General features: G+C 33.9%; 1 protein-coding gene across 1 annotated transcript in view; it reads left to right on the top strand.

The window, feature by feature from the left end:
- The window catches only part of LOC117120843 (DENN domain-containing protein 5B-like), a 46,332-nt gene extending 37,115 nt beyond the window's left edge, over positions 1-9,217 (top strand). Inside the window, exons 16-21 of the mRNA XM_033265931.1 lie at positions 1,521-1,639; positions 2,493-2,502; positions 2,587-2,802; positions 3,454-3,580; positions 3,789-3,963; positions 4,510-9,217. Coding sequence (XP_033121822.1) covers positions 1,521-1,639; positions 2,493-2,502; positions 2,587-2,802; positions 3,454-3,580; positions 3,789-3,963; positions 4,510-4,693 — 831 coding nt within the window. The 3' untranslated portion in view covers positions 4,694-9,217. The remainder of the gene's footprint in view (positions 1-1,520; positions 1,640-2,492; positions 2,503-2,586; positions 2,803-3,453; positions 3,581-3,788; positions 3,964-4,509) is intronic.
- The last annotated feature ends 8,397 nt before the right edge of the window (positions 9,218-17,614 follow it).

Raw genomic sequence — 17,614 nt, 5'->3', positions numbered from 1 at the left:
ATGTGAGGTACATTTGTTTTCCGTTCGCGCGACTTAACGTGCACGTACGCATGCGTCAACATTTATATATGCATAAAACCATGAATATTTTTAATCAGTTATAGCTCCTTAGGATGAAAGGTGATCCCAAATTTTTATTACATAGTCTGAAAGCACATGACTTGTAGATACGATTTTATAGATCATATTGGCTGATCGGACAATGTGACGTCATCATATTGCCATTTGAATTAAGAAAAAACTGAATTTTTATTTATGACGTTATTACTTTTTATACTCGTTTGAACGTATCTCGCTTATCTTGATTGATTTTCTCCCACCTGTGAGTATGTTATAATTAAATCAATTCTCTTTCGGACGTGTCCCTTTATTTTTCATTTTGATCACGTCAGCATGGTCAAAAAGAATGAATTTTTAGAGCATTCTTATCTCTCATTCTTAAAAGATAAATAGAACACAAGAGGGCGGCAGACTGTATCTTGACGCTATCAGACTTACATATACAGTATAGGTTAAACAAAGGGAAAATTCCTGTGGCATTAATAACGAACAGACGGTTTTAAAAACACGACAATATTTAATTTCGTGTGCCATTACTATACACGCACACATCGTGACGTGTGCGTATGTTACAATTTCAAAATTCTCAATATCACTATTCAGATAGTTTAAACGTTTCGGGTCATTTTCTGCATTCCAAAACTTTCCATATTTACGCGCCATACGTTCATTTTCGCGCACACAGAACGTACTGAAGCTGGAAAACACGTTTTGTTACATATTTTGTGTTCCTGACACTGTATTCATATCAGGAGTCACTCTTTGTGCCTTTACCATGCTCACGGGTGTCAATCCGTATGTATACGCATGCGTAAAACTTTTAAAATGCTGAAAATTATTCTTTTTTAAAAAACTAGTACAGAATATTTTAGCATATTATGAAACTTTTCTATCAGTACCGCGCGCGCTTTATAAGGGTCAAAGTACGGCAGATCACCAAACTCGTCTATAGTGACGAGTTCAAATCTAGTTTAATTTAAAATTTGTGTACCCTGATTTTTGTGTGTTTCTGTCATTTTTCACTGTATAATTATTGGCAAACATTTTTAAATATACTAATTACTTTGCTCAAGTTTATAATATTTAGGTTACTTCAAAATGAAGTGGTAAAATAATACTAATTTTTTTACATTCATCTTTATGTCAGTGGCAGTGCACATAAAGTGATGCTGTCACACATACAGATACATCTCACAAATTTTGAATATACTACAGACTACAGCAGCTTTACTCATAGATTCTATTTACTTAAGAAAAAAATCTTGTTGGTTGCATTTTATATATTTCTTCATTGTATTTCTTTAGATTGTTTTGTTTCATTGGTCACAGTTTTCAGCCTCCATGCTTTATGTTCTAGTCAGTATGAAGTGTTGCATAGGATTTCAATTCCGAAGTCAATCAAAAATGCATTAAACTAACTTTTTAGGATTGCTAACTTTGGTCCTGTCTCTTTGTTTAAGTACACAAATTTAGGTAGGTTGAGTACTCTACGTATTGGTCATGATGGGACCGGTATTCTTTCACGATGGATGGTGGAGCAGGTGCTGGTTCGTAACCAAATCACTGGCCACACGTATAAGTGAGTACAACTCATTCGATCAGAAATATCCTGTTAGGAATTCATATTCATTATACAATTCAACTATTACCAAATGAAAACCAAAATCACACAAACAATAGAAACTACATTAACGAATGAATGCAGGCATTATGCAAGATTTTGCTGGCCTCAGCATCTGAAATTATGAGGCATTGCGTTTAGTTGCAACTGTTTTGGTGATAGATGAAATATGTTGAGTCTTTTGTTCGTTCCTACACCCTATGGTCTATGACATTTATTTGCAATTTAGGCCTTTGGCCCCTTTACATAACGAAATAACATTTAGAGAATATAAAAAAGTAAATCATGTCTTCTTATCTAAGCTAAATAAAGATACTTTGATCAATTATATGAACTATTACAATCATGATGACATTAATTGATGGAACTTAAAAATTGTTGGGTTTATATAAAATGTATAGGCTGCAATTGCTTTTAAGTTACAATAATGTATTCCAACATGACATGAAATGAGTTGGGCAGTATACCAGGAGACAGCCTACACTCTACAGTTCTCCAGGGATATTGATAGTATCCATAGATAATAATAATGTATAAGCTATCAACTGTTCACGCTGTAGTTTGCTTTCAAACGTGAATGAATTTATTCACAAACATCTAGAAGCGTAACCTATTACAACATATAGTATCAAAAATATACAGTATAGTGTCAAATATATACATTATAAGATTACTGTACAGTAAAAATACAAAAAAAAAGATTAACAATATTTAATTTTTAAGTATACCTGGTTGGTAATAATGGTTCATGTTTAGCTATCTGTAAAGCACATACATAATAAATTTATCATAATGCTGTAATATAATGTAGAGCATCATGTGTATATGTTTGTCATGTGAAGGGATTGCCACCTATCTCATAAAACACTGATTAAGTCGCTAATGGTCTGTCTCTTATACACCAGGAGAGGTTACTAGTGGGACAGCTGATAGCACCGTCCAAGAGGTTAGATGATGTAATCAGAGTTAGGACAACTTCACCAATGATGACGGGATCAGCATCACCCACATCACGCCGGAGGAGCAGCAGTCCTCCCAAACCAGGACGAGATTCTCTACAAGAAACATTGACAGATGCTGTTAATAACATTGTCAAACATTTCTACCGACCAGAAAAGGAGGTAAGGGTTTGATCATTCCTGGGTTACTGTGGATATAGAGAAATCTGGAATATGTCATGGATTGTGGAAGCAACTTCAGGACTGCTGCTGTCATGGAAAATATCACTAACATCATACATTTATGTGAAAAGTTATAGAAGATCAATAAATTAGTGGAAAAAAGCTTGTCACCCATTATGTTGCCATGGGAAACCTTTCAGAGACCTATTTTAACTAGACTATTTAGTTGTCACTATGTGTGCTGTACTTGGAACAACTGTGCGTGTGCAGTAAAACCTGGAGTTGCTTGCAGAGTGCGGCGCACCTCCCTTTACTAAACAAATAGTGACCCCTGTGTATTTATGAGAGCGGTATACCTCGGTTGATGAAATTGTATAGTGAACACCCTGTGTTTATGCACCATGACAATCATTTCAGAGGGTAGTATAACTACATTTGCTAAACTATTAGTAGTCCATCTGTGTATGCTAAACCATGGAGATCTTTGTAGTGATTTGCATAGCTCAGTTGACGAAACTTGTGGCAGTTACTATGTGCACTAAATCATAAAGGCCCATATGTCCCTCATTTCCTTGTATGTCAGCTATGGAGGTGATTTATATTACAATATCAACTCTTTACAATTTCCATTTTATGTGTTAATTTTCCTAGCGTGGAAGTCTGACTCTTCTGCTGTGTGGTGAGATGGGTCTAGTGTACTGTCTGGATGAGATTCTGCAGCATGGATTCAAATCAGCCAGGCTCTTCCGCAACAACTTTTTTGTTTGGGACTTCCTTGGTAAGTTTGAAATAGGGAAGCTTTCTTAAGATAAGCACTAAGTTGTCATTCTAATGCCACTTAAATATAGATCTGTCAATTGAATTAATGATGAAACAATATATAACTGTCATAAAATTACAATGTGCAGTGTCTGTAAAGCACAAGCTGACTGAATATGATAAATAATTTATAGAACAATCCCAATAAATAATTTCCCTTCTTATAGAAAAAGTATGCAAATATCTGCAAAGTGTTGATGAGGATGACGAAGGACGAGAAAGCACTCAAGCAGAACGATACTCTCGTGCATCGTTCTGTAGAACAATTAATAACATTAATGATGGTGCAAAGTACTCTGGAAAGGATGGAAAATTCCAATTGTTTGTTTGCATAGGAATAAGGTGAGAATTGTCCATGTTGTGTTACTGTTTTTTTCTTCAATCTAGGATTTAAGTTTATGAGACTTTATGTAGAGCATCATGTGTATATGTTTGTCATGTGAAGGGATTGCCACCTATCTCATAAAACACTGATTAAGTCGCTAATGGTAGTCCTTGGCCATGTGCCTAAAAGAATATAAAAAATCCATTTTACCCTTCAATTATTTATATTCCCCATCTCACAGACCTTGGCAATTCTTTAGATTGCAAAATAAAAATCAGAGATAGATAGATTATTTACCCTACCACAGCCATCTGGGTGTCTAATGAGCCTGGAAAAACAGAGCTGCCTCAGATTACAGACTGGCATATATGGCCTTATGTAAACAACCATGTGACCAGACCTGAACTCACAACTGTTTGATTATATTCCAAATGACTGACCACTATTGCACACACTAACCAATATAGGGAAGTAAGACATAGCATACCTTTCATGCAGTGCTAAATGTGTGATATGTTTTTCCAATTGTGATTACTAACAATTTGTTTCTTTTACTTTTAAAGGGAACACTTACTTCACCTCTGGATTCCAATAATGGCCAACACACCAGTTACAGATAGCATGTATGAAGAATTCTCGTTTCTGTTACACGAGCCATCACGGGTGTTTCTGACAGACATTTTAAAATCTCTAGATGAGTTCAATTTCATGTTGGAAGCATCTTTAACAAAAGGATACTCAGTCTAGAGGCTACAATAGGAGTGTGTAGCTAATTGATAAATGGCCACACTAGCAAGTGGTGTGCCGTGCTGATAAACAGTTAGATGAAGTGCTAACGATTGATTGATTGAATTTTACATCAATAAGTGAATGGTTTAATCTAGCAAATCTGTACAGCATACTGTTGAGCTAAAGGGGATAAACATGTCAAAGCTCTTGTAGCGTCCATCATGAATTTCTGCTGGAAACAGCCAATTTTGTGTGTGATCAAACTGCTTCAGCATAGATGATTAAGACACAATTCCTCAGGGTTTGTGGTTCTTTTTTTTTCTTGTATGACTTCCAGCCTTTTAGATACATCTCAAATTAACCACCTTATTTTTCATACTTGTATACCTGTCCAGTATGTATTTTTGAAATCTACAGTTGGTGTGCTCTAAATTTATTCCCTTTTGTATGATTCAATTGGTTGTTTTCCAAGATATTCAGTATTTTTAAAAGTAAATCAGACATTGCAGGATGTTGGGGCAATTTAAGTTTAACCATTTTAGGTACAAGAATATGCCAAAGATATTCTTAACGGTGCAGAATCCAGAATTGAGAAAATACCTGCCAACCTAACAAAATTTATAACAGGAATATGTGAGTGTAAATATTGAATGTAAATATGTATTATTGTACACTTGAGAGTCTGAACAGCAATAATTATCTTGTGATTGATAGATAAATATCAATCGACCAAGTCTATAAATTAGATGATGCTGTCAACCAGAAAATACTAAATGCTCTGTATTGATTTTATCACCAAATTAAACGTATACTGTCTGTCATACAATATGGCAAAACCCACAAAAAGTTTCTAAAAAGGGTCAAATGAGTTTATTTTGATGATTCTCAAACATTTTTGTTGATTTGCAGACCTTTTGCTGTGAAATTCATTCAGTTGATTTCCTGTTGATTTAAGGACAAAATAAAAATATTAAATATTGCTACTTGTTCTTCAATGATTATTCAAATAATTCAAATGGAGCTTACTACCTAGGCCTATGTTTCCGCTACTAGCTTCAATCACTTTGATCGTGTAAATGACATCTTGTCGTTTTCATGACGTTAATCTTATGTGATCTTGCAAAATATTAATTATAAATTTATTCCAGATGATGGTTTATTTTTAACGTTCTTTATGTCATCCCAGATGTATATCTTTAATATTAATGCCTAAGGACAACATTGAATATTGTTGTTTTGTCGTTGAAATCTTAATAATTTTAAAATAATTATTGCTTTCATATGTCATTTCATCATTGGTAAATCTTAGAGTGATGACAAAATTTTCCCTCGTTTTGATGATAAAAATCTAAAACTGCATGTACACACTCTTGTAAAATCCCTGTTTGTTTTTGAATCTAGTATCCAACCCAGTAATAGTGAACTATAACTGAGGGTGTATTTGTAGGATTATTTTAAGTATTTCCAATGCATTAAATGATCTAATAAACGTCTCTCTCAAATATGCACCTCTCTTTTGAGAAATGCTCTCAAATAAGGATAACACCAAACATGCACAGTATTTCTTTTACTCATCGCATTTCTAGACTAAGATCTATGGCGCTTATCATCATGATGCATTTTTTGTATCATTGAGGAACTATAAAACAACTGATTTCTCACAAATATTTAAATATTAAACTTGTAACATATCAGAGAGGCCTATGTACAACACATGGTACGATTTCAACTCTCAATAATTTGCAATAAGCGCCTTTCTCGTATAAGCTCCGCACTGAAGTCTCAAAAAATGTGATAAGCGTTAGGGCACTTATTTGGTCATTTACGCTGTATTTTACTTTACTCGTTAGATTATAGAACATCTTGTGTATTAACCAACTGTCATAATTGCTACACATAAAAAGTTCTGATTTTTATTTCAAATACTTTTGACATTGTATCATACTTAATTTACCAGTCTGTTTAATCGAGACTGTAAAGTAAAATTTAGTACTGAAGATATATTTCTACATGTATTCATGTGCAAGTATTAACCTCAAAACATAGACAATGATTTCTTTGAATAGTGATAGATTTTTTGATAAGATTTGTATGGGGAATTATTGTGAAAATTATGACAAATTCTAGTGCAATGTTGTGTTAAGGACAGCTGGATTATGCAAATTGTGATTCCAGTCAAAATTTAGGTCAAAATATTTAAGACATTTTAGCAATTACTCATTTTAGTAATGAATAATAATGATTATTGTTATACTTATCAATAGATGTTTTATGTTTCTGTGCTTTTTGTTTGAAGACAAATGTCCATTTTGACCATAAAGTACTGTATTACTGTTTTATACAGCATTATCTTATCTTTATCTGCCATTTATATATTAAGGTGTGTTTGATATGGTTACTAAATGTTAAGTTTAATCAGCATGAACTTATGAAATAACAGGCTGAAATCTTGTCGCAAAATTAATACTGGTGGGTTAAATGGAAGAAGACTTACTCAGCAGTGCAGGACAGACACTAGTAAGATGTACTGAATATAATACACAAAATTATGATAGAAAAGAATATGAACTTAGCAGTGGATATCAGTTGTACTGCATAGAACATAAGTAGTAGTGATGATAATGAATCCTAATAATGGATATTTAATTTTACTGAATATGACATCCAGTATGTAGTGAATGATAGTGTAGTATGTAAACCTGATGGTATGTATTCAGTTGTACTGAATATAACATAATTATGTTGTAATTATAGTGAGGGATATAAACCTTGGCCATGGATTTTCTGTTGTACTGGATACAACATAATTATTTGTGATGATAGTGAAAGATATAAACCTGGCCATTGATATTTTGTTTTACTAAATATAACATAATTATCTTGTGATGTAAGTAAAGGATATAAACCTGGCAGTGTATATCAATATAATGATAGCAAAGAATATAAAGCCACGAAATTCAGTTCTACTGAATACAATGATAGTGAAGGATACGAAACTGGTAGTGGATATCAATGTACTAAAATAACATGCATAGGGATAATAAAAAACTTAATTTTAAGACATATTGAATACAACATTAGTTTTACTTATTGTAAAGGAAATTAACCAAATGTGGGTTATGTTGTTGTTTTTGTGGGTTATTAATGTATCATTAATAGTCATAAATATTGTTTATAATGTATCTAAACATAATTAGTTGTTTGATGATGTTTAATTATGATAAATGAATATAAATAATGATTCTTTTATATAATCTTTCAGCAAATTTTGTTTATTGGTATGTATCTGACCATCTTTAACAATATTTATTTCTTTTATATACTCTGGCATATACAGGAATGGAGATTGTGGGTTATGTTAGAAAGAAGTGCCACACTCCTTTAGCTAGAGTATTATTTTATGAATTTCTGGCTGATTTCCATTTGTTGTTTTGCTTGCAGATGACATGTTTTTTATTTCTATCCATGTTACTATAAGACTACCTCCTACCCCAGGTAGCTGATTCTAATATTTCCACTGATAATATAATGAAGATGAAGTATCAGTAATCCAAAAAACCAATTCTGATTAGATCGTAATGCCATATAAGACAGTAAGCTTACAATGTTTTGCGATGAATTCGTCATCATATACTATGGTGCTATAATTAGGTTCTTAGTGGTTTAATTACAATAATCACATACGCAATATGCCTATAGTAATTTGAAATTTTACTCTGTCAATTCTGGACACAAGGTTTTATTTCCAGTACATAAAATATTAGAGGTACCCAACACAAAAAGTCAGTTCTGTATGTATGTAGAAGTCTGTGTTTAGTAGAAGTTTGTTTTGATTTATGTAAACATTTTAAAGTGATATATTTTTGTTGATATACCCCCTCATGTGTGCTGTTATTTGGGTTTCAAAAAAAGTGTAGCTCATTTAAGTAGTTTTAAGAACCTTTCTTATATAACCTTCATCTGTTGACACTTTGTGCACCAGACAGTTTTGATGTGGTCAAACTGATCTATTATTTGTTAGTATATATGTATATATACAGATTGATCTGTATCCAGTATTATTACATAAGTCCTATTGAAGAATTGAAAATCATTGTAGATACAATTTAACAGTACAGTATTATGACATTGTTGACAAAATGAATGTCCAAGTTTTCTGATTTACACATTATGTGAAATTAAGATAAACAACAATTATGTAAACCCCTATTTATGTGGACGATATACAATAATAGGACAACTTAATGTTATATTTCTGGGGGGAAAAAATGAGATAGATTCAAGGGAACAAGCCATGGGGGGATGGTATCACTTTTGTTTGAATCAATGATTTTCTTGATATTTTATTTTTATAGTTTGTAAGTAAATATTTGTTTTGTGCTAGTCTAAAGTGTTTAGTCCAAAAAATGAGGGGGGATATTTTCCATGGTTTTATTATGACTCACTTGATTCCTTGCCATCCACTGTATTTCATTTATCAATATATTTTCATTGTATTATGAACCTATCATTTTTCCAAAGTAAATGAAATTTTAAATTTCAGATGAGTTTATAGTTCTGCTTTTTTGTCTCGTATATCATGTGAATAGACACTATGTATATAGACAGATAAATTTACAAAATATAAGAAGAATAGTATGCGAATGTGAAAAAAAGTTGCCCAACAGGGATTTGAACCCAGTATCTATTGCAGTCTATTTAAATGTCTTACCCAACTCACAAATGCTTCTTTAAGAATTTAAATCTGCCCTCATCTTAAGTTTTTTTTAAATAACAAGACAAGATCTCCGAAAAGATAGTATTTTTATAAAAAAAATTATGGTACAATATAGAAATATGCATTTCACCAAAATTCTACATTGAGCCTAGTTGTAACTTGTTCTATAAGACACAATTGACATTTATTACCAGTTTATTAATATTAAAATATTTAGAATGCACATTATTTTTCACTATAGGCACATTGTTATAATTATGCTTTTTGCTTGGACGCAGTTTGAAGATAATTCAAGCACAGAAAATGGAGGGTAGAAAACCTTTTAGGAAAGAACAAGAAGCAAAATTAGAACATAATCAAAACTATTCCACTGGGTTTTCCCTCCTTATTTACAGGACTACATTCGTTGAGAGCTATGCTACACGATGTATTTATTAAGTCCTTTATTCGAACACTGTATTTACTTTTCTTTGATGATTTATATATGATTTAACAGTGTCAACGGCTACCTTGATATATATATATATATAAAACAAAAACTCCGGAGAGATGGTAATAAGTTGCCAGATATATAATTTTATTGAAGTGAGCAAACGTTTTCCGTTATCAACCTTTGTCAAGCTAAAGAAAAACATGAGAATAGCAAAATATATAGCATACGGAAGGCTCAAAACATGGTTCCACAGAACAGAATGCACCAATAGGTGAGCAGAACAAAACGTAGTAGCCAATAGAAAGCTGGTAAATAAAACAAAGCATAAATCAAAGGAACAATAGAACAATGGAGTGAGGAACCTCCCCCCTAAAAAAGCACTGATGGGTGGGACAAAATAAGTCGGAGCAAAACATGGCAAGATAATATATAAAAAAGAAAAGCCTGAAAAATCATAATAATAAAATAAATAGAAATATATATATGATATGAAAAAAGCATAAACATCAGCATAGTATATGGTATAACATATTCAGTAAATGGGCCTATTAATTTCTGAAAGATTTAAATGATACATTAAGTCCATTAGGGGCAAGTGTTCCAAGCTTATATATAATACGTTCTTCAGTGTTTTTTCTCATGATCCATGGCACAAAGTCAGTCCGGTGGTTTGAATGTTCTTTAGAGAGTGATTATTGGTAGAAAAGTTGGCGGCAACTGGAAGACCAGGTAGTTGGAGTTTGATGGATCGTAGATGCTCAGTGAAGCGGTCACTCATACGCCGTTTGGTGTCTCCAATATATAATAGTTGACATTTAGTACAAATAATAGCGTAAACTATATTACAGGAAATACATGAAAAAGTGTCTTTTATTCTGAATGTACTAGCTGGTCCGTGGATGATATCGGTTGAGTAAACATGAGCGCATGTTTTACATCGTGGTCGATTACAAGCAGTACGGTAGTAAATCCAATAGGTGGTTGGGTATGTGAGGATTTAACATCGGAATTAACTAGAGTGTCTTTTAAATTTTTATCTCGGCGGTAGGCATGCATCGGTGGTGATGTGAATACATTACTGGTGGTTTCATCTGATGTTAAAATCGCAAAGTTCCTGGTTATTACTTCGGCTACTTGTTTCGTTATCGGATGGTAGGTTATTACTAGAGGTATTCGGTTGGTAGATGTGTCGCTTTTTCGAGATTGAGGGCAATCTCCCGTGTCATTTGGTTAATTTTGTTAAGGCAGCCGTCGGTGATGTTGGTAGGATATCCTCTATTAGAAAAGAAGGACATCATTTCTTCGGCGCGTATTTGGAAGTCATCGTCCTGTTTACAAATTCGCCTGATAGTACATTAGCGCATTTCGGAAAGCGCCACCAGCGTCAGTTTATGTTGAGAAACTTTTTTGATGAGAATCCCAGAAAAAGTATACTATGGAACGCCATGCAAATAAGTAATATGGAACGCCATTTGTGCCAAAATCGATTTATTCTTAAGCATTTCAACTGATTAAGACAAGGATTAGGGACTGGAAATATACGATGTACGATATACGATACAAAGATTAGGGACCTACAGTCTACGTGTAGGCTACCCTATAGCTTTTCAACGAATAAAGTCCGATAAATGCCATTGTGTAATAAAATAACCGTCGGGAACATTGTATTACGCCTATTGAGGCGTAGCATTGTGTAATACAATGTTCCCAACGGTTATTTGGACTTGCTCAACCATGAAGCCTTTGTGGTCTAGTGGTTATGACGCTCGCCTTGTCAGCGAGAGGTCGCAGGTTCGAATCCCGTCGGAGGATTTTATTACACAATTACTTTTATAGGACTTTATTCGTTGAAAAGCTACAGGGTAGCCTCCGATGTTCCATCATGTCCTTATTTAAACACTGTATATGTACCTTTGATGATTTATATTATATATATAATTATATTTTTTTTTATTTTTAAGAAAGCTATTCTGCTTTCGTGGGAAAAACCAATAAGACCCAGTTAGCAAATCCAATACTCTAAACTTCTACTGAAAAGATGTATTGCCCCCTAAAAATGGGGGAGGGGGAATCATGGAATATAGGCCTAAATTTTATGGAATATTCATAGTAATAATAGTTCTATGAGGAGGAGCATACATGAAACTTCCTGCACACATTCCAGTAAAAAAACTGGATCTGGACCAACGCCTATACTAAATACAGATCACCCATTGGTTTATGCCACTTTATACGATAAGGAATACGAGTGGTTTTCGCGGCAACATCACATAGCAGCCCGCTACACCTGTGACATGAGTTAAAGCCTGTTTTCCACTAGGCGAATTTATTCGCGTGAATCAAACCGTCAGTTCGCTTCCTGAGCTCTGATTGGTTGCCCACTTTTTCGCGTCGCGAAAACTCCGATAGAAATGTGAATGCGCATGTGCGCATGAACCGTCGCTTTCAATTGGCGCGAATATAAAGCCTGTTTTCCACTAGGTGAATTACCTGTTTTCCACTAGGCGAATTTATTCGCGGGCATCGTTCATGCGCAGGCCTATTTACATTTCTATCGAAGTTTCAGTAGGCCTACTTTGAAGGAAAAAGATGCGCAACCTCAGGAAGCAACGTTTTCGATTCGTGCGAATAAATACGCCTATTAAGGCCAATTCAGACAGCGTCGGCCGACGCAGCCCGACCCGATTATCGTCGGGGACAGTCTTAAGCCGTCGTGAGAAATATTAAACATGTTTAATATTCTACGACGCGACTGCCCCGACGCACACCATCGCGTCTGCGTTTAACTCACACAGACCCGACGCGACAACAAATTGGTTAGAAACCAGGCTTTTTCATTTTTAATAGGAAAGACCGATCTTGCTGTATCGAAACGAAGACTGAAGACCCCTATTTTTTGTCATTTAGGCCTATTTTAATGATAATACACCAGGCTGTCATAAAATCAAAATTACGAGATTTTTTGGTCGTCTGTTTTTGAAATTTTTAAGGGTCTTTTTTCTATGTAGGCCTACACCCTACACTTGTGTCTACAAAACGAAGACCGAAGACCTGAAATACGAAGCTCCAATTATTTCTCACTTATCTTTTCATCATGAAAATGTTGCCAACCCTTTCAATAAAATTCGGAACATCAAGTAATAACTAATAGGGTCTTCGTTTATAAAGGATTCAACATTGCGTGTTCTTAAGTTTGTTTTGAATGTAAACCATTAAATAGTTGACTCAGATTCAGTCAATAATTTGCTAGAAAGATAAATGTCAAAGGATCGATACACTAGCATGCAGTGATTAAAAAACAATATTTTTTATCACCATTGAACTTATTTATAGTCATGGAAGTATGCCATATAGAAAAAAAATGAGATTATCACTCTCGCCCGCCAGTGGCGGAGCCAGCGTCTGAAATCTGGAGAGAGAAGGGCAAGTGAGGGGCAATTAAGAAACGGTACATTTTCGTTGGTGTGGGAGGAGGGGGAAAGGTCCACGACGAAAGAAAACTAGTGGGGGTGGTCAGAAGCGTCGGCGAGATTAAAATGTCTCGAAACGACAATTTATGAGCTTCAGAGGCTTATTTAATCGATTTTATAGATAGACAATCCACTGATATATATTTTTTCTTCTCCAAGACGAATAGGCCTATATGGTTTTTTTTAGGGGGGAGGGGGGGCATTTGGTGAAATTGGGTGACGTAGCGCCGCCATTGCCGCCCTCTTCAAAAGTTTAAAATATTATTATTTATTTCAACATGCAGCTTAAAAAAAACCAATGCAATTTCGTGACTGGAAATACGGTATATCTTTAAAAAACTATAAAATTAATAATTTTTATAGGTCTACAATATTTACTATATTCTTGCAAAATAATCCCTCCCTCATAGATGATAAAAAAAAAAAACAAAAAAAAAGCGCAATCAATATTCTATTGTTTCGATTAAAAAAATCGCCCTCCCCTCATCACTTAATTAAATTTTAATTAAAAATTATCTTCATCGTATTCCATGAATCCTCAGCCTAAAGAGAGAAAGACACACTGCAACGTGTTGGGTAATCCCATAAAAAAAAAAGAAATACACAAATATACACAAGTATAGAAACAATTACTTTTTAATTTTCGAGTTTTACGTGGCAACACTGTATCCTTAACATTTAAATAAATTGTAAATTAATATGTCTCCCTCTATTGACCCAAAAGTTTAGTTCTGCTGCTGCCACCACCACCTGAGCTTCCGTCCACACGCCACACACGTTGTTTGACGACCCGGCAAAAACTGCTGTTTGTTGGGCAGTATTACTGTATTATTACTCTATTACGACAATGATATTTTGTTGCTCCGGTTTGCATAAAAGGCTGTAGTTGAAATGAGAACCAAGTGCGATTCATGAACTGCTGGTATGGTAGTCGTATTTGGGTTAGAAAGGCGTCGGTCAATCCGTACCCAAACAAACCTGTACTCATACCAACCCGTACCCACTTTGGTGAACCCGTACACAAATTTTAGTTAATCCGTACCCACGTTTGGTCAACCCGAACACGCGTCATTTTGGTCAACCCATACCCAAAAGATATTTGTGTCTGTACGATCTTGTGCGGTCTGTAAGGTTGTCGTTGCCGCTAATATTAAGGTAAGTTTTCTTTTCCTCTGGGCCTATTCATTATTAGTGTTATTTTTTTTTTCTCTTTTCTCATAATTTTCAATTATTTTTAATTTTCTCTGCTTTGTTTTCTTTTCCTGTGGGCCTATTCTTTATTAGTGTTCTTTTTTTCTCTTTTCTCAGGTTTTAATTTTACCTTTTCTTTTCTTTTGCCTTTGGGCCTATTCTTTATTTCTTTATTATATATATATTTATTTATATTTATTGTATTGTATTTATGTAGACCCTACATTGTAAAACATTGTAGAAACAAATAACGACACCACAAATGGAGCCATAATATGTAGCGCCCCAACATGCGTGTTTCGGCTTCTTCAGCGATCATAAATTTCTTGATTGAATGCATTCTATCAAGGGTAATATTTCTTCTAATCGGTAAGTTAGGCGTTCATAATACAGTTTAATATGATTAATATCTAAATAGGCAATATAATTTGTGTAATGTTCTATATAGTAAATAATATTTTTCATCAAACTTGGGTACGGGTTCGTCTACGCTGTGTACGGGTTGACCAAACGTGGGTACGGAGAGACAGTATATATATATATATATATATATATAATGAAATTTATTAACAAAACAGATATTTCGATATATATTAATAATTGCTACATTAAATATTCATTTTCCATTTTATCACACTTGTAACCCCTTATATGTAGCCTAAATCTAAAATTCTAACTTCTTAATTATACATAGGCCTAACAATAATAATCTAAAATTATAACTTCTTAATTATACATAGGCCTAACAATAATAATCTAAAATTATAACTTCTTAACTATACGTAGGCCTAACAATAATAATCTAAAATTTTAACTTTTTAACTATACGTGGGCCTAACAATAATAATCTAAAATTATAACTTTTTAACTATACGTAGGCCTAACAATATAATCTAAAATTATTATTTTTTTAATTATACGTACCTGGCCTAACAATAATAATCTAAAATTATTCACAGACACCCACATTTTCTTTTTATAACTTTATTATTCATTTAATAAATGCAGGCGTAGAACAATCGTATTGCATAGAAAAAAAGTCCAAGCGCTGTGTCTACAGCCAATCAGCACTCTTCTTTTAAAAAGTTGAGAACCCCTGGTTTCCGGGTTATTCTATACAGGGTATTTACATGATGCCACAACCACATGGATCGAGTGAAAAACGTTGGTTACTCGCCCTGTTGCGGCACCCGCTGGGCTATGTTTCTTCGTAAGCTAGAAGATAAGTCATATATTATTGCCTGAGAAAGAGAGAATAAAATAGGTTGAATTTTTTGCCTTGCACCTTTTTTCTTTACTATCCCTTTAATATCTATTTTCTTTTTAATATTGTTTCATCCTTTTTCTTATTTCATTTTTGATACTTACCTTTCTTTTAGTTTTTTCATTGTCATTTTCTTTCCACCATTTTACTTCTTTCTTTTTTTTTTTCTTTCCTTCCTTTTGTTATTTATTATTTTCTTGTTTTTTTTTTTTTTTAAATCTCTTCTCTTTTTCTTTCATAACTTCTTTCTTGCATAATAATCCATGGGGACAGTGTAGGTGTGGGTGGGTGGGGATTTGTTAGGAAATATAAAGAATAAAATATTGCGCAGCGCTTATTATCTTAGGTGATGCGAAAAGGATGGGGAAATATGTGCTACTAAAAAAAATTACTTGTGCTACCAAGTTTTTTTGGGGGGTGCCAGAAAATTTTGGCAGTGCTACCAAGAAAAAAAGTTAATTTCAAGCCCTGCTATATAAAATATTTGATGAAACATACACAGTAGTGCAAAGGATAGGGCCAATACTACAGTACTTTTATTTATTCTATTTATTGAAATTCAGCATGTTCATATACAAAAACGCATGAAAATGAAGTACAAAAAAAACAGACAGGTTAGCGGAATACCAAAAGAGAAATGGGCTTCTTAAAGCCTTCAGTGGCACCAAAGAGAATTCTCTTGAAACCGAAACCTGTAAAAAAAAGACAAAAAAAAAAGGTACAGCCTATATCACTAGTGTAGTGTGTTTCGAGCATGGGTATCAAAATGCAAAGTTGCGCCAGCACTTGACGTTGATTTACGCATGGTTGACGCGATGCCTTTGAAGTCCATGTGGGCAATTCCACAGGTTGATGACTTAGACTTATTGCCTCTACGCCGAGTAGTCTTCTGGCTTCTTCGCCTGGGCTGCTTTAGTGAGGTTTCGGATGAGGTCTTTCCAACATGACTTATCTTTTGCAAGAGCTTTGATGGTGTAGAGATCGTTAATTGATTGTAATTTTAGGTTGTGTTTGTTATTGATGAGTGATTTAAGGTCTCTTTTAAGGGTTATGGGTAAAGTCGTTCTAGTTGCTCTTTTTTTTAATGGTAATTTTGTTGTTTTTATGACATAATCGTAATTTTAACTTTTTTGCCTGAATTTTTTATATTGAATATTATTGAATAAAATCCATGAATGAGGTCTGTCTTTGAACTTTGGTTGCTGATTAGAAAAGTAAAACTTCATGGCAATATTGGCTGGTGTCAAGTCTAAGGATGTGACCGAAGAGGCGCCAGCATGCTTCAAGAATAGTGATGGAGATTGGTTTTTCGTTGCATCTTTTGTATAATTTTTTGTCGGATATTTTATGTGGATACATAACTCCAATGAGGTATCACAGATGACGCCTGTGGAATGTGTCAAGCTTTTACTCCATATCTTTGGTTAATCACCAAGTTCCACTGTTGTATAAGAGGATGGGTTTGATGAGTGCGTTATATAACTTGATGCGAGTTATTCCTTTTACTTTTATTTTCGAGTTAGATTTCCACAATCGTTTAAGTTTGTAGAATGCAGTTGCAGCAAGTTTCTTTCTTCGTTCTACGTCCACCTGGTCACCAATTAGGGAGCCAACTTTTTTGGCATTTCTCCAGACCCGTTCGTCGTCTTTAGAGCCCCTTTTTATGCATATAAAGTCTGTTTTATCTTTATTTACGAACAGGTTGATGGACATTGGCATTAAAAATTCAAATCAATTTATTTAATCAGAAACATACTTTTTCCCCATAATCATACATCCTAGTATGTGAAATTTCCGAAGAAAGCCTAAGTTCATTAGGTAATTTAGAATAATTTGGTTTCAGAGTTAAAGCATATTGTAAATA

This window comes from Anneissia japonica, unplaced genomic scaffold (assembly GCF_011630105.1).
Source record: "Anneissia japonica isolate Jap-2015-1 unplaced genomic scaffold, ASM1163010v1 scaffold287965_len1858130_cov191, whole genome shotgun sequence".
Taxonomy (NCBI): domain Eukaryota; kingdom Metazoa; phylum Echinodermata; class Crinoidea; order Comatulida; family Comatulidae; genus Anneissia; species Anneissia japonica.
This window is presented reverse-complemented; position numbering and strand designations above follow the sequence as displayed.